This window comes from Montipora capricornis, chromosome 8 (assembly GCF_036669925.1).
Source record: "Montipora capricornis isolate CH-2021 chromosome 8, ASM3666992v2, whole genome shotgun sequence".
In the NCBI taxonomy this organism is placed as follows: Eukaryota; Metazoa; Cnidaria; class Anthozoa; order Scleractinia; family Acroporidae; genus Montipora; species Montipora capricornis.
In genome coordinates, this window is record NC_090890.1 from 30,045,681 (window position 1) to 30,064,222 (window position 18,542).

An 18,542-nucleotide genomic window follows, 5' to 3' on the forward strand; every position below is an offset into this window, starting at 1 on the left:
CCCCTATCCCATAATGCAATTTCTTTGGACCAATATTTCTTTTCTGTGGCACACGACTTATGAAGTCAGAGTAAGTCATGTGACAGTTGCTTAGAGTGGTCGAGGAAATACTTCGAGTCGTACTGGAGAAAGTCGGAGAAGCGGTCACCCCAAAACGCAGACTGCAGACTGTGCAGACCGTGCAGACCAGGGGTAAAATATGGCGTTACCCTCACTATTATTGAGAGCTAACCGTAAACAGGCTAACCTGAATGTTATTTAGGCCTAATTAGGCTAACCGAATATTATTTAGGCCTTATTCAGGCTAACCGAATTTTTATTTTACAGACGGTCTGCACAGTCTGCAGTCTGCGTTTTTCAGTGTCCCTCGGAGAAGTGTCCTTTTGATTTCTCGGCGCTCTCGTCGTGGTGAGTACACGAATGCTCATCGAAACTTTGTTGATAAGTGTTTCTTTATAATTTGATGGCTGTCGCTTGTTAAATACCGTTAATGTGGCCTTCGTTGTGTACCAATGGTGGATGTGTGATGCGATGGATATGTTATAGATTGCGTTTAACGCCCTTCATATTTTTTTACTGGGTTGCCAAACCCAGTCGGAAAATGGGTAGATTTCCGTTTTAGTATTTTTTTCCGTGTCGGTAAAAGTCTTGCCTGTCACTCCCCTGCTAAGTGGTGTCTTTGTGCATAGAGTCTTCTTTGCGTATTTTGTTAGGTTTGAGGGGGCTGGGGTAATGCGTAGCTTGCTCTGCACAATTAACCTGTAATGGCGTCGGAAGTCATTGTAACGCGAATGGCGTTTTAGTACATCTTTAAAGAAAATATACCCATATGGAGCTCAAGAATGGAACGTCAAGACAGGCGGTGAAACATAAAGATCTGGAATCTTAAAAGCGACGAGTAATGGACTTCGACAGCGTGAATCTTTCGCCCGTCGAGCCGAAATCAAAATATGCTGTACTTCTAATATTTCGCCAAGCCTAAGGTGGTGTTACGTACAACACTGAAACCAAATGGAAATTTCTCTGGTAACTTACGGGTTCAACAAAGACAGAGAAGGAATCGAACACCACAGGTAGATCTGTGATCTCTGTTGTGTGTCTCACAGTGTTTACTGACGTCGCATCTATTTAAAGTTTGCCTGTTTGTCTGGCAAGTAACATTCATTTTGTACTCAACTCTGCAAAGGTTAAAAAAAATTGTAAATGTGACAGGGAAAATTACTTGAATGAAGGCTTGTTGTCTCTTTTGTGCTTTATTATTTACGGTCAAGGTTCTTTCGAAAAGGGTTGAATGTGAACTGTCAGAAATTTATTTAATTGCATCTGCTTTGTGATTGTGTGTTTCGCTTGCACGCACGCAACTGAAATAGGAAGGGTTTCTTGCCTCTTATAGCAGATATGTTGCTTGTTTCAATAAATGTTTCGGTGGAAAATATTTCTGTGAAATTTCCAGCTTTTGTAAAGTTATCATGTTGTGTAATTTTCGAGCTTAGCAAATTTGCATACATGTGTGGAAATGTGATACGGGGAGAATTTTTGTGGTAACGCATAAGTCACGAAAATAAACAGGTCTGTTGGAAGCGTGCTTGAGTTTCAACAAAATGACCCCCAAAATCGGCAAAAGATTGTGACGCTAATGAATAATAAAGTAGCTGCTATTACCAAAACGATGGAATTACCTGGTGATAAATAACCTTGTCTTGGAGAGTAAATTTTTGATTTTCCAGAAACAATGGTCAACCTCTGAGAGTTGGGCGATTGTGATCTTTGTGTTGAATTCGCACATTTCTTGTCAAAATTTATAACAATTGAAATAAAAACCACCCCCCCCCCCCCCCCAAATTGAAAAAAATTGCCCGGAACGCTGCACGTACTACAAGCAACTCAGTGTACCCTCACGGAGGGTCTAGTTCTTTTTAGAACCAGCCTTACCGTGAAGATTAGTGAGTTCATTACTGTTAGTTAATATCGATCTCACAGGGACCGCAGTGTTCACGCTGATTAGCATTTCGATCAGATTCTCATTGTGGGTAACACAATCACAGGAAATTGGGGTATTGAACAACTAGGCTAGTTATGATTCTTGAGATAGAGCGACTTTCATATGACCTTGAAAAATAAACGAGAAAACTGAACGTAAACAAAAATGTAAAACATTTAATTGGCTTATTGAACAAAAACAAACGAGCGCGAATTTTTCTTGGCCTCGCGAACGCGGATGCAAAAACGTCATTGCCCCATGGAACTTTCTTGAAAGTTTCGCTTGACGTCATTTGAAGTGCAGAAGGTTGGGCAATCGAACTGTTTACTGCCCATATTAGGATAATAAGGAGAAGCTTTGTTTTAAAATGCCAACACTTTTTCAAGGTCATACGAAAGTCGCTCTAATTGTATGTGCCTTCGGAATCATGATGTGGCTTTTCTCAGGCTTCATGAATTCATCATTTGATTCTGTCACGCACAATCTTTTTGTGAAATCATGACCCACAATTTGAAGTTGAAGGAATCATTGTTATGATATATATGATGCCCTGAAGCTACTTAGCGTCATCTGAGGAATCATATTTTAAACCCATCACGCTTTGTGCAAAAGTCATAGTACTTGTTTTCTAATGCACAGGAAATCATTTGTGGAATCGTAACTTCAGCAAAGTAAGATCGCAAAAAAAAAAAACTGTCAACTTGTATCCAAAGTTTGCTTTTTCTTTCCATTTTCAGGCGTGTTGCAACAGTTCTATTTTTTCATGGCCATGCCTTGTCATGAAAATGTAATCCTTTTATGTACGGTGCTAAGGAGTATTTAGCAGACCTAAATGATCTTAGAAAATTGAATCTGGACTCATCACACAGCGTTGAGAAAACTGACAATAATGAATAATTATTTAAGATCATTAAAACACAACAACACAGTTTTATGCTAAACAAATTTTAGCCCTTTATTTGTTACTCATGTAACTCATCAACAGCTTTGTGTATACATGTATGATACAGATTTCTATTCGTACATAACATTTTTGTTTGCCTTTCATGGTTAAAACATCTAATGTACCACAAAAAAATGTCAAGTGTACATGAACACAAATAACTGACGTTTAATAAGTCATATATTTGCATCAGATCTGTACAATTCACTGTCACGCTGCGTTTGTAGATGTGATACAGATCAAGCACACATATTGTAATCTATCACTTAAAATATGTAAACACAATATTGAAATCAAACTCCCAAAACTACATTACAGTTAACATTGGTAATATAATATTCCATCCAATACTTCAGCAAGGAACAAAGTACTTCTAATTTTAGTTCATTTACCCTTTCACACCTGTGGGGTTCCCCCCGCATTGACAAGTAAAATCGTCTGGCGTTAGACAGAGTAAAATCTATAAGTATCAGAGGCCCTTACAGGAGTGAAAGGGTTAATTAATTAAATTAATACTATTTGGACTTCAAGATATAGGGGATACTCTGCAGCATGCAAGAACTGTGACTTTAATTTCATGGATACATGTATCCTGACATTATCATTATTGCCCAACTGAGTCTACTCACATTTGCCATTATCTAATTGTCATCATTTTTAATTTAAAATGTAGGTTAAAATTTGTTGTTTAAACCCTCCAATAAGTAAATAGCAACAAGAAACTACAGCCTCAAACTATCTCCAATTAGTCAGAGGAATCAGTTTGAACGACCTCCTTGTTTGTCTACACTTCAAAAAACACTGTTAAATTTAATTAATCTGGAGGTATGATTGATTCTATAAAGTACAATGTAATATATTCTGTTGTGGAGTCGTGGTGGAGTCGTGAAGCAACAGAGACCAATACAAAGTACATTTTCTTCCAGTGCCATCAATGACAGTTTAAGTGGAAAATCAGGTGAAATTCTTTTGGTCGAGCACAAAATGCTGCGTGTGATTTTAAACCAATCTCGGGGCTTGTCTTTCAGACCGCACTACAACTTTATAGAGTCATAAAGGTATCATTAATTACATTTTGATCTCGCAGTGGGCATGCATGAGGCTCGGGTCCATTCCTAATTATGTCAGAGAATGCTTTCCAATGCCAAATTTTTCTTTAAAACAGTATGCAAAGCAGTTTGTGATGACAAATTAGGAAGATAGAACCCTACATTTCAATGAATAACTACAACTGTTTGTCAGTTGAGTACACCACTCAAATGTTCAAGGTGACGATCAAATTTTAACATTTAAGTTACACTCAGACTGTTGACAAGGGCACCTTGGTCCCTTACCAAGGATTAGCTGTTTGGGTTTTGACGTCATAAGTGATTAAGCTGACGAAAAGTTGTCAACTAGTGACAGTCACCAATTATCTTCAACCATTACCAATAGTATTTATTGTTGATTTTGGCAGGCATCAATACTTGAGATGTCAAAACCCTGAGTTTATCATTCGGGATGAGAAAATATTCCGCGCGCGCTATATATATGCAAAGAAGGTGTAGCGTGAAATGTGTAAAAGATGTGAAGTACACATTTCACCCTACACCTTCTTTGCATATATATAGCGCGCGCGGAATATTTTTTCATCCCTGATGATGCCGTTGATCGGCGAAAGCTTGGATTTTAGTTTTTACGTTTAAACAGCAGTTTAAGGGCTCAATAGAACATTTATTTATTACACATAACATGAGAATTTTATTCCATAAAGCTCATTTGTACAAATCTATACGCTTTATTTTCACATGTGAAAAAGGCCTATACAGCCAATCAGAATGGCGTACAGCTCTTTCACATGTGGAAGTATAACCAATCAACGAAAGCGTAAAGGCGTTTCCATGCCAATCACTCATGCATCTCGTGCAAATCGTGCAAATCGTGCAAATCGTACTTTATTATTGAATTAAATTAAATTTGCATTTGGTTCTATTGTTAGTGAGTTTTTGTTTCTAATTCGCGTTCAGAAAACTATTTTAATGAAAATTCTCATGTTATGTGTAATAAACAGTTCACGACATAGAAAGTGCTTTGTACGGGGTTTTATTCACTCGTTGTTTGTGTCAAAAACCCTCACTCGCTCGTTCCTCGCTCGTTCGGGTTTTTGACACAAACAACTCGTGCATAAAACCCCGTACGCCGCACGTTCTATGACGTAAACTATATATTTTATATATCACTCGCTTAGTTCGTGAGTGCAGGACCAACAGATATATGCCGTGAAAAAATGGCCGGGTATTTTAGAATCTCTCCCGAAGCCGTTGTGCTCGTTAAAAAAAACTCGCCATTTGAGGCAAAACAAACTACATTTGCCCGTTGAGGCAACAACCGACAAAATAACGAACAACGCTGAAAACTAGTATTCTGTTTGATTTAGTTCTAACATTAACTCTGGTTCTTACAATCATGGGAAGTAACGATCGAGCAACAAACATGAAACAAATTTTCATTATAATAATGTCAAATCTTCAGACGTTGTATTGCCAAATGGCAATTAGCTGTGGTTTAGAGCCTAAAAATCATGGCCCAATTTTGTTTCTAGCATGTTCATATATAGAAAATATACCGGTATGTTAACTATCTTGGCCATGTACTCGTAATTTTTCTAGAAATAAAATAGCATATAAATAATAAATCAAATTGTTGCCCTTGTTGTCAATTTCACCTGACCATATTTAAAATGTTATAATGCATACAATTCCCTCCGTCCTCAGGAAAAATCACGTTGTCACTAATCTAGTGAACACTATTGAGGGTGTGGATGGGGTTAAATGATAGCTGAGATTCGGCCAAAATTTTCACTGATAGCTGAGACACTATTTGTTTTTTAACTGATAATTAGCAACTATTCACCGAAGTGGAGATGGCTAGTTAACAATTATTCCATGAGCGCGCGTTGGATATGAGATGATAGAAAGAACCAACGAGGCGCGTAGCGCCGAGTTGGCTATAATCATCTCATATCCAACAAGCGCGAGTGGAATAATTGTTTTATTAAAAACGCCCCCAAAATATAGAAAACTAGACTACAATAAAAATAAAAAGGCCCAAAAAATCACGCATATGCTTGCCGTGTTTGTAGATCATGGTATAATGGCTCATAACCCATGATGGCTTAGCCAATCGAAACTCTCGAATTGCATTATCCAATGACCCAGTTTTTAATAATGATGGATATTTACCATTAGCCACCGACACTGAGGTGAATAGTTGTTTTAGTATATACTAAAACAGTGAGATAATATAGCACAAAAAGATGATTTTAACTCATTTATTCCTGCACAGATTACAACATTTTCGGGCGCGAATTAAGCGCGAATTGCTCAGAGGTGAATAGCAAAGTATATCCGGAGTTTGAGTAGCCAATCAGCGCGCGAGTTCAACGCTATCCAGTGTTTTAGTATATACTAACTAAGAATAGTCCATTTTACAGTTGTGTGCTTAGTTACCTGGCATATGATTGAAAGTGAGACTGCAGTTGACCTTGTTTTGATAGAAACCTCACTGCTTTTCTTATGTAAATTTTTACTAATTGGCATGACAACAACATCATTAACATAAGAAAAGGAGGGAGGTCTTAATCATAACAAGGTCAACACCGGCTTCACTTTCATTTAAAGGCCAGGCAACTAAGCACACAACTGTAAAGAGGTCTATTGTTGTGTTTTTTTAAGTTTTAGCTGAGAAATGGCAAAAAATTTAGCTGACAGCTGAGAAATGAGGAAAAGCTAGCTGATAGCAGAGACTCCAGCACCCCCATCCTGACCCTCTATATTAGGGGCTTGCTTCACCTCAGGGGAGGGAAATACAAAGGAAAGACTGAGATAATTTAATGCAATGAAGAGAATATTGAACGTGGTATTTTGATTTCTTTTGTTCATTTAACATTTCAACATTGTGGGTGACACATGTATAAAACAGACAGTACAAATCTCAAATCACCTATTTCTCTTTACAAGTTTCTTAGGCTCTGCCATCTTGGTTGACTGTGGCTCGTAAAGATCACCCTAATTGTGTCCCCCAGTGTGCCGGAAAACAGGGCTACAAGCCACAATAATTCAAGATGGGGCGGCGCCCAGAAATTTAAAACTGAAAAAAAAAAAAACTCTTTAAAAGTTTCAACCAAATTTGAGTGCAAGGTAAGCTAGTTGCTCAGCAATGGGCGAAAAGACAACTGCAAAAACAGAGTCCTAGGCAGAATTCGAACATACGACCTCCGTAACAGAGGTATGAAGCTCTACCCATTGAAGAAGAGCTTCTTGGGGGGTTCTTTATAGACAAAGTGTCTCACTGTAGTTGTGTGGGTTTTACAACATATGTAATGTACAGATTTCTATGATTCATTGTAATAATTTTAAGATTTAGGATTGTTTAGTTATTGATATAGTTAGAATGTTAGTTATTAATTGATCATGTATATGTACATATACAATTTTTATTCCTTTATTGATTTATTTCACTTTTGTCGGCATATTAGCATGTATTTGCTGGGGGCCTAATCAGCCTCATCAACCCCAGTTGAAATAAAGTTACTTACGTATGCGCCTCATATTAATTTTCAATGCAGCTATTGACGGTGAAGGGTTTTGCCGCTGTTACGAAGGTCGTAAATCAGAATTCTGCTTTACACTGTCCTTTCGCCCGTTGCCAAGCAACCTGTATTCTTGCTTTTTTCATGGGAGTATAAAACCATTCACCATCAATAACAGTACACGCTTTGGTCGTGTTCTATTGGGATCAACCGTTTCAACTGCAACCGGTTTCGGTTGAAGCGGATGAGGTTTCCCAATAGTACACTTTTCCAATCGTTTTCGGTTGAAACGCGGTAACTCCTGGGAATAGTTATTACCAGACTTTTCAGCGTTGACAAGTTGAGGCCCGAAAGCAACACGGCAGGGAGCCCGCGGCCGACTTTAAGGAGGCTCGAAAGGGTTTTCAGCTGAGTGCGCGCGCGTAAGCCACACACGCAATTCGTAAGCTGCTTGCGTCAGCTCATGATTCAAATGAGTCACCAGAAATAAACAAATACCGCTAATTTCGCTTACCTTTCTCCAATTCCTATATACATGGAATATAAATAGACATCTCCTACTCACGAAAACTACGAAATTCTACTTAAACGGTTTAATAGTAGCTTAAATTCCGTTTGTGTTGACCTGTAGCTCCACTCGCGCGCGGACTCGAATGAGCGGGTGACGCATGCGTAAATGCTGATCTTGTAACCCCCTAATTTTTCCTGATTTTGCAACTTTACTCGTTTATATCTCTGCTTCTGGACGGTGAATTTTTTTCATTTTTTGCATGTTAGCTTAGATTAATTTAAACCGTTTGTCTTTAAAATTTAAAAAAATTCTGTAGGTGAAAAAAAAATTAGAGTCACAATTCAAAAAAACTTATTTTTCTGAAAAACTGACCTACAGATTTTGTTGAATTTTAAATATTTTAGAGAGTATTTCTAACATTATCTGGTAACGCTGAATGGGAAAATTTCACCGTCCCGTTTCTTCAAAAAGGACAACATATGTTGATTTTAAGGCTCAAAGAAATGCCTAATATCGTTGCCATGGTAACATTATTTTGGAGGAAAACATAATGTGAGAAATCTACGATAGGTACTTAATACCCTGGCCAAATTTCGTCTTGATATGATTGCCCTAACTGTATCTAAGGACAGAATATGTTTATTTGTTTGAAAAAAGGAGAAACGATTTCGAGCCTCCTTAAATGGCCCGCGTAAACGACAGAGGTTGCTGCCAATACTTTTTCTTTCAACCGTTTCAACCTAGTTTGATGCCGGTTGAAAAAGTTGATCAACCAAACCAACACGAAAAAACCCAACCAACTAAAAACGGTTGACCCCGATAGAACACGACCTTGATGTATGGTCCCGTGACCAAGAATCAACCAATCAAGGTGCTCGTTTTGTCGAGTGTAAGTCTAGGTACATAAAAAATGCATTTGAAATATGAGTGAAAACATTATTGCCTCCGATTTGAAGGATTTGAAATCTTTAAACTAAGGCGTCGTTGATTGATTTCACTTGCAGATTCTGGGAATCATGTTTGCCATCTGCCTTTACCGTTCCATTGGGTACGAGAAGATATAATTTCTGCCAAGGATTGTGCTTGTTTTTGTGATACTAATCGAGGAAGTTGCTATTGGCAGCGGCATTTGTCTCAAAAATGAAACTGATGTATTATACACGTTTTAACAAATTCATAGGTTATTACTTTTTAAGATTCAGTGTATTATTCTTGTGATAAATGTTACTTGGCATTTTCCGTTGAAAAAAAAAGTTAGAGGTCACTATTTATGTAAGATTTGATATTTTTCATGTTAAATGTGGCTTAAGGTTGGAAGATTTCGCATTTGAAGGGCGCAAACTACGAAAAACGAGTCTTCGCATCTGTCCTTTTTAAGTTAAGTTTCCGCTTCGTCTTTCAGTGTTCTAACATTTTTTTGTTGGACATAAATTTAAGACTGTATATTTTTGCTTTCTTCAGTTATTTCTTGCTTATTTGTGTATTTGTTTATTTTGGAGTTGCGGAAAACCCTGCACTATTGCTAAAATTGCAAAGTTTTGGCAGCAAACAAGGTGTGTCACCATAGCAAAGTCAAATCGCTTTGGCAAAATCGACCACAAGATTCTTTTTAAGTTTAATGTCTGACGGGCTTTTTCCCTTAGTATCTTACTTAGTCTAACTCAAAGTTTCTTTCGATTTAAAGAAGTTACCCTAAGTAAAGATAGTTTACTTGTGTACAAAAGGGGAGCTGTTGAAAACCTCAAGCGAGGTTGTGGGTGTAGGAGTAAGAGATTCAAGCAATAGCTACGATAGATAACAGTTTGTTTATGAGAAGGACCTGAATAGTTGACAGTGGTTCACCAAAGTAGAGGTCAATATCCACCACCTTCACGGACACTGAGGTGAATAATTGATTTAGTATATACCACACAAGTTGAATAATCAGCCGAGTTTATCGATGAAAATTTAGGTTGAGGGTAAAAGGCAGAATGAGTTTGCGGAATGGCATGTGGCATGACCTACAGAATGGCATAATTATGCGGGATGTAGTATATGCAGAATTATCTTAATTATTGATAATTGTTATAGATCAATAGTTAATAGCCCACTTTCGATGTATTAAAATTCAGTCCTAAACAAAAGGCATCATCTCGAGGCTCTAGGGAAGAAACATATTTATTCCTCAGAACCTCGAGATGATGCTTTTTGTTTAGGACTGAATTTTAATGTATCGAAAGTGGGCTATTGTTCTTGATTTTCTCCCTGTATTTCTTTTATTATTTATTTACTATTATTTTACTTATTAATAAATTCCCTGTTAGCAGAGGTCTCTTTTCTTTTGCGCTCGCTGGACTGATGAGTACAGGAAAGAGACTTCTGCCATGGGTCTACACACACTTTGATCCAAGGTTGTCACTTATTTCTATCCCTCCAAACTGACATTTCCCTTTTTATTCAACTTACACGACGTACAACCTTCTTAAGACTTCAAATCTACTTCAACGAAACAAACATTTTAAACAAGCTGAGAAGATTCACAATAGGCGAGGCAAAGAGTTGAACCCGGATCGATGGCTTCACCTTGCAGTTTCCGATATCTACTAGACTAACGAGACAAGCTCGTGGATAGTCGAATTTTTTAGAGTATAGACATAGTAGTACCCAGCAAAACAATTGAAAGTTAACCGTCTTCAACGGGGTTTTTAGACCTAAATACTGTCGATCAGCGCGGCTTAGCTTAGAAACGCTATTTCTTGTTGAACTTAAGCTCCAATTCTGCCTGTTTTCGTTCTTTTTCTTTATGGGTTTGTTACTCATCTCGACCGCTCGGAAGGTATGGGATTTTGATATTCTTCGAGGGTAGCTCCGTGCCGTTTAGATGAATTTTCAAGCGAGAGGTACAAGAAAAAGCGTGAATTTTCCGGCCATTCTCCTGCGAAGTTTGAAAGCGGAGCGATGCGATTTTCTGGGGAAAAATCACCCCGACGCTGGAGCCGTTCAAAAATTAGTTTCCACTCTTGTCCATCCATTGAGAGGTACAGTAAACAGCGAACTCGAAATCTTCAAAATCGCTCAAAATACCACTTCTGAGGCAAAAGAACGACAGTACACCGCAGGTAAGGCGATACAACCCTTATTTAACATTGGTCCATGCACATATTGATCGATATATTTCTACAGAAGAAGCAAACAGTGAATCCAATATATTTATTATAAACCTAGTAGTAATCATGGATTTGTAAAGTGCGTTCGATGTCTAGTAAAATAATATTTTTTTATTGTTCTGATTGCCCAGAATTATTCAGGGAAAGTGGACTTGTGGGGTGCTTACAGACAGTGCGCAGAGAGAACTTGAATCTCCTGTGAAAAGCAGCTGAGTTGACAAATCACAACTCAGCATCTTTGCTGGCACGAATTGCCGTGCAGGGGCGAATTGGCAGTCTCTTTTTCCTACAAAACACATCACTTCACAGCTTTCTGATGTTCTGATAAGTAGCTTTTGTCATATTTGCAAGTGATACTTCGAATAAATCAACAAAACAGCAAAGAAAACGGCCGAGCAACCAACTGCAAAGCATGGGAAACTGTTACCGCTTTGATTTGGTCATGCGAGCATTGCGATACGAACCCGATGTCGAGGCATGACAGATTCACAATCACATCAAATCGAGGTGATGTGCCCGTCGGCCAGCCAGTCCCAAGATGGCGTCCAAACCCTGAAATTGCATGGCATCACGACCGATACCCGCAAACCATATTCGGGACATTCGTAAAACGACACGATTATTACAAACGGTTGTAACACCAACAGATTGTGTGGGCTCACTGTGGTACATATATTAATCAAGATATCTTGCTGATCTGAAAGAGACAGTAATCAAACCATGATTCCACTCAGTTAAACGAGAAGTGGAAAATTTATTTTCGCTATTATCTACGGACGTTATACAACAGAATTTATAACAGAATAAAGCACTCTCTCGGATGCAAACATTGATTTTCAAAGTTGCGGAATAACGCTTATTTTTGAAGAGTAACCAGGTCAAATTCCTTCGCAAAGTAATTCTAACTCCACGTGTTTTGACTTGTTTCATCTGCAACCCTTTGATCAAATCAGACGCTCAAGAAAGAGGGTCTGATGCCCAAGCCTTTCGCAGCCAACAGATGAGCATTTCAAAGCCATTTCAAAATGTCAGCGCAAAGAAAAGATTTCATTGGAAGCGTGCACGTTCAGTGGGCAAAAAGCACTTTGCCGTCTTGTCAAGGGTTTTCGATCGCGTGCTTCAGAAAGTCATTCGACGTAATTACAATGCCAAATAAATTATCAAGCAAATAAAATCCAGCCCGCGCCGGGCGTGAAAACCCGTGAATGGGCAAGGTAACCGATTTTTACCAACTGAAAAAGTATGGCAAGAATTTTTTGTTGCCAATCACCAAACGTCTTAACAACGACAACAACAAAAAGGAAATCACAAAGCACTTGCCAGCGAACATACAACGCTCAATAGAGATGAAAACGAAGCAACTGCAATAGTGAAACGAGCTGGAGAAATTAGAGGAAATCTGCCCTCCTTAATGATGACGAAAACAAGATGCTGAATTACCACGATGAGGGGTGACTGGCCCCAAGCCCCAGCCGCTGATTCGGAACACTTAGAGCTGTCCTTTGCCCAACCTCTCCCTCACGACCAATCCCGCAAGGTTGGACCCACCAGGGGACGAACCCCAACCGGCCTAGCTCGTGGATTCAACAAGGCGCACAAGCCACACCACCACAACAAGGTGACAGCCCCAGAGGTGCAGAGAAAAGAAGTTTCCAAATGAGGTTAACGTGTTGATTACCGAACCGGGAGTAACGGCAATATTTCCCAGTGATACCACGCTTCTGATTCAAACCAATCCACGACTTGTCTCTAAGTTTGATGACCAAACACGCCAGTTTGATTCACCAAGAGGAATACTACCTTGAGTTACTGAGGCCGCTTGGTACCTGACAGCAAAGCAAAAAAAAATGCAACTTGTTTGCAACAGACCTATTCAACCCAGGCAATAGTTGAAAGATCAAATTTTCCTTTGTATGAGCGAGTTTCCTGACGTTGAACAACCAAACACTTTCTGACAAGACTTTGCCCTGATCAAGGCAACTCCCCTGCGCTTGGCAGCGCGAGGCCTGGGCTTCACAAGAACTCAGTCTGAGCTTGACACCCGAATGTGACCCACTTAATGTGATTTCTGAATTGCGAAGAAATTTACCTTGGTCACCAAAGAATTAAACTGCAGACCTCAAAAACCAACATTTGACTTGATTTACGTTGATTTCAGTTTAAAGTGTCCCTAATTAGTTCTACAGCGTTAGATGACCAGACACTTAAATAAAGTTCCTTTACTTTACCCCTTAGTTACTCTTACTTATTTGTGACAGTTTAACAACTTCCCGCGGCTTTAAACTACTATAGATAAACGCATTAAAGAAAAAAGTCACATTACACCCCTAATGTTAGGTCTAAAAGAAGAAACGGACACGCGTTCAATCGAAAGCCCCGAACCAATTATGGCGCACTCAGAGAAACCAAAAATCCCCCTGTGTCTTCGAAAGAAAAAGGCTTGGAAGACAAAAGACGATGCAGCCATTTTGCTTATTCTGGTGATTCCACCAATACCGGCTTCTAAAGGGCCAAGCTGATGAAAAGACGATTAACGCTACCCCGCGATTATGTAAGAACCAAAAACCGCGGTTTTTGGAATTTTGCGCGGTGAAAATACGTCGACAACGCAAATTTACGTAAATGAATGGAGAGTGAAGAGAAAAAAACATGCGGAAAATCTTCAGTTTTTTCCGTTTAAGTTTTTAACGGGCCTTAAACAAACGAGCATAAAATGTGCCGTTCCGAATCCCCGTAAACCCCTCAACATCCACAAATGATCACCTTACATCAAAGTAGCAAATTCAGCGTGCCTTTGAAATGGTTTCGAAACAAGCTCATTTTGGTTTGTCTGGTCAAACGTTCGCAATATTTCAACGCAACATCTTGCAACATTGTTAGGGCACAACATGTTGCATACTTTTGGCAACCCTGTTGCGATACGTTGTGGTATGTTGCAACATGTTGGATCAAATTTGAAAAAGGTCAAATTTTTCATGCAACATTTTGGTTGTTGTGTGGTGTTGTACTGGTTTGGCCACGTTCACGCAACATTTTGCAATAGGGCATGCGCGCTAGGTCCACTTGTTGCACCCCAGGGGCCTGGGGCACATAAACATTAACATGTTGCGTTGGAAATGAGGCGCGCGTTTGGCCATTCCGTTATACTAAATTGTAACTGGTCCCGTTCCGGAACCAGCGCGGCAATCTACTGCAGTTGTCATCGAGGAATCTCGAGGTTGATTCTCACGGCTTTGATGATTTAGCAATAATCTTCCTTGACAAATTGTAACTTGTTTCGTTTGTATGACACTATTGTGTCTCACACCATGTCAAATGCAACACGCCTAACTGTTTTCAATGATCTGTTTCAACAGATATTATACAGGGAATCTCAGTTGTCTCCTTACTATCCCAAATGCTTAGAAAAGGAATCGTGCGTGCACGATTGTTCGTAATAGTTAATATCGACGCAAATTTTAATGTTGTAGTTTAGATAAAGAGCTATAAAGGGCGAAATATTAATAGAGGTCTCTCTTCCTGTACCCGTCAGCCGAGAGAACGCAAAAAGAAAAGAGACCTCTGCTAGCGTTGAAATATTAGTAATAAAAAATATCACAAATTATTGCGACGGGGCGCTTAAGCACAGACGTCTTTTTTTGTCCCGTATAACGAAGGGCGAGAGAAGCATCGTACGTCTGGATGAACTAAATCGTTTAGTGCGTCTTCAAAGACGCATCAAATGATTAATTTTGTCCAGACGTATACTGCGTCTCTCGCCCGTCTTTATAAGGGACGAATTAAATGACGAACTAAAAGACGCATTAAATTAAATTGCCCAAAGTCGCCCAGACGTATTAAACGTCTCAAGTATAAAGACGGCCACTGTTATTTCATCTGATTTTCAAACCAGATGAAATAACATTATTTTCAAAATTACTCTCTACAAGCATCCATACCGTTGATCGATGCAATTTTTATTTACTGAATGGTTGGTCCACACTTTCAACGTAGAGCGATTTGTTATCATTGCGAAATGATTAAAAATACGTAAAGTTATATTGGACAATGACGTTGTCGTGGTCATCTTTGCGTAAAGCTTTTCAAGTAAAGCGTTAAAACAAGGCAAACTACAACAGACAAATGCAAAAAGTAAAAATAAAAAAATCAGACCGAACGCAAAAATCATTCTTTTCTCATTTTGCAAGTTAGTCTGACTAGCCTCGGTTTACAGTCAAAATTCTCTCAATCTTCAACATACAAACGAGGCTTCTAACGCTAATTAACACAGGCAAAAGAATGATCTATTAGCGGCCATTTTTTTGCGTTCGGTCAATATACATGCACGTATTTAGTCTTCAACCAAGTCAAAGAAAAAAAAAATTCCTCAACTGCTATTTGTCAGGCGTAAAACTGCCGTCATAATGATCTTATGATATACCACTTTGATCAAGCAGCTGGGGAAATGTCTGGACTCAAAGAAACAACAAACTGAAAACTTCACCGAACTCTGGAGAGGTTCTTTAGCGCAAGCAAACTAAGGCTGCTTTCCATGCTTCTTACAGAGCTTTCTGCCTGGCAATGCCAGGTGAAGCGTAAGCAATGTAAGCTGAGAAATACGAGAACATTTTCACAGGTTGGCGTCAACGCCTGCAAGTGCCACCGCGTCCGCGCTCACGACCGCACTTGCTGGATTGGAGACCACGACGAGGGAACCTCGAAGCCCTCGATTGCCGCGGCAAATGCCTTCTTACTGAAAAATCTGAATGTGGACCAACATGGTATTGTTCTTCACGTACTGCGGTTCACGGATCTGCTCAATTGGGGCAAATTCCACCAAGTCGTAGCCTTTGTCATTGCACGGAGCTGTTGGTCTCTGAAAGGCCAACAGATTTGGCTTGGCGACCAGGGTCTCGCTGATATGCTGACGAAATTCAACGCCATCTCTCTGATCCAAGATGGAAAGAGCGATTCTTCCAGTAAAGGGCCATTCTAGGATGTTATCATAATCCCCTTTCATCATGTGAACGGACAGAGCAACGAACCTTCCGACTCCACTATCCACACCATTTAAGTTGATCCGCATGCAGAGTTTGTACCCGTACAGGCTGGTATGGAAAGCTGGGCTCTGTATGGCCGTCATAACTCCGTTCATGGCATCTTGACGACACTGCCGGTAATTCTCTATCCTCCAGATGTAGGAACCATTGCACACACGGCCTTCATACTCCAGCACCTTCGTTTCTACCCGGTTAAACCTGACAGATAAGAGGAACACTGTTAATAACCAGCTGAGACCCATGGTTATATCACCACTATGAGCAGCCAAGGTGAACGCCATTTTTACAGAGTTAAAGTGAAGCCAAGAATTTGTACATGTCAGTGTTTTTTAAAACTCATTTCATCATGAACTTTGGTGAAAAGTACTTAAACGAAGAAAATCAAAGGAAAAGTCTTTTTAAAACAGAAAGTTTAGTATCAGTTATACTGCCACTCGTTAACATAACAGTTTTTTTCGCTTTCATTCATAAATTATCATTGGATTGTACAGTGGGAAAACTGCATCTCCAATGCGGTGAGAGGAAATTTTACGTCAAAATAACCGAAGATACTGGTCTAGCTAAATTAGAGCCGAAAGAACTGAGTCCAAGGCAAACTTTTACGATGCATTGCTTCCGCCCGGGCTCGGAAATAACTGAGCAGCACAGTTCTGCCTTTGCTATGCCATCTGAGGAAAGGTTAGACTTCTCTTCTCAGAAGAGGACGATTGACAGAAGTGTAGCAGCTCCTGTAACCTGCTATTGTTTGGTGTTGTAAGCATCTGCTATTGTTTTTAAAGTCGTACTATCATAAAAAATCAATTTCTTTTTTCCTACAAATTTTGAAAGTGTGTTTGCTTAACATCTGACTGGCAAAATTTTGAGCTTTGATTTTTATCCAAATGCTGTTTACTTTGAGTGTAAGTTTTGGATTTCACGGTCCGCAATTACTCACGTTCAAAACTGATCGACTGGACCTTAGAAGGTTGGATCTCGGAAAAAGTGACGTCATTGCCTCAATAGCTTCAGGTGGCTTACTACAGTTATCCGAAGAAAAAATATCAAAATTTTGAAATCTGTGAAATTAATTAAGCAAAATGATGTCTCTTGTGAAGTGTTGGTCACTGCAATTGATGTAAAATGTAATTTTATCTAACAAATAAATACAAATCAGGGGAAAACGCTTAATACAGTGCGGACTTCCTGGAGGGGGGACTGGAAACTAGACATTTCAAAGGCCTTTTTCTCAAAACCTAGCCGTACAACCAGGGTTAAAATTTTGCGAATTAAAAAACAACATGTAGACAAAACCGTCAACATTTTTTCAAAAAGTTCTATCAGACAGTTTTTCAGTTATTATTAAAATAAACGAAAATCGACGTTTTTTGTCATTTGTGAAAAACCTGTCTGGCAGATTTAACCATTTCTCTACATAATTATTTTTTCTCGCTTTCGGAAATCCTGAAATTTTGAGGTGGGGCTGTACGGCTGGTTTTCGAAAAGCCTTTGAAGTGTCTAGTTTCCAGTCCCCCCTCCAGGAGCTCGGTCACTATGTTTAGCATTTTCCTCTGGTTTGCATTTATTTGTTAGGTCAAATTACATTTTACATCAATTGCAGTGACTAACACTTCAAAAGAGACATCCCGTTGCTTTAATTTTACGGATTTCAAAATCTTGATCTTTTTCTTCGGAAAACTGTTGTAAGCCACCTTAAAATTTCAGAGTGTAAACCTAGATTATTATGTACGCAAAAAACGCGAGTTGAAAGCCCGAAACTCCCGTGCTGCACATTAATTCAGTCGCGTACAAACGCATTGCATTCTTAAACTAGTGAGCATTTGACGTCATTTTCTCCTCGATCCAGCTCTCTCAAGATTTTATGATTTCCATTTAAAATAAACAATTGTCTTTTTGAAATTAAGGCTTTAAACTTGGGCCAGTTCGTGTTTAGTTAACACAGTTTTTGAAATCCAAAGGAAAAAAATTGATTGTTTGGTCATAGTACCACTTTAAAGGGCTAGTAATACGGGCAACATTTTTCGTGTAACTTGGCCTGGCCAATTTTTCTTTGGTAGTGTTGGTCTCTTAACGTTTGATAGAAATCTCAAGCCGTAGTCTTAGTCCATCACCTTGGTCACTGGATTTTCTGGGAGTAAATCCTCACCATATACCCGCGTTGCACCCCACTCACCTAACAGTAAGCTCTTGTACAGGCCTTTCTACCCTCATACGAGTGTCTTCGAGGCGACGTTCCAAATGCTGAACCGTGCTGGTGAGTGCAGTAACAAGGCGTCTGAGTTCATCTAGTTCTTCACGCTGCTGCTCACACAGTGTTGCCAAGTCATTCACAAACACGTCATGGCTGGCCTGCTC

The 18,542-nt window shown here is 39.3% G+C and overlaps 1 protein-coding gene and 1 long non-coding RNA gene across 4 annotated transcripts in view; one reads left to right on the plus strand and one right to left on the minus strand.

The window, feature by feature from the left end:
* Positions 1-90: 90 nt before the first annotated feature.
* Positions 91-10,348, plus strand: LOC138059136 (uncharacterized). 3 transcript variants are annotated; one of them, XR_011134159.1, is made up of 4 exons: positions 91-192; positions 328-408; positions 1,921-2,054; positions 2,719-4,640. It is a non-coding gene; the product is annotated as an uncharacterized lncRNA (long non-coding RNA). The 3 variants fall into 3 exon arrangements; XR_011134160.1 differs by lacking the exon at positions 2,719-4,640 and adding an exon at positions 9,010-10,348 and having other exon boundaries at positions 113-408; XR_011134158.1 differs by having other exon boundaries at positions 113-408.
* A 5,226-nt stretch (positions 10,349-15,574) lies between these two features.
* The window catches only part of LOC138059130 (TNF receptor-associated factor 6-like), a 13,922-nt gene continuing 10,954 nt past the window's right edge, over positions 15,575-18,542 (minus strand). The window contains exons 6-7 of the mRNA XM_068904664.1: positions 18,361-18,542; positions 15,575-16,388 (exon numbers count right to left, since the gene is read on the minus strand). The exon at positions 18,361-18,542 is cut by the window's right edge and continues 168 nt beyond it. Coding sequence (XP_068760765.1) covers positions 15,881-16,388; positions 18,361-18,542 — 690 coding nt within the window. The 3' untranslated portion in view covers positions 15,575-15,880. The remainder of the gene's footprint in view (positions 16,389-18,360) is intronic.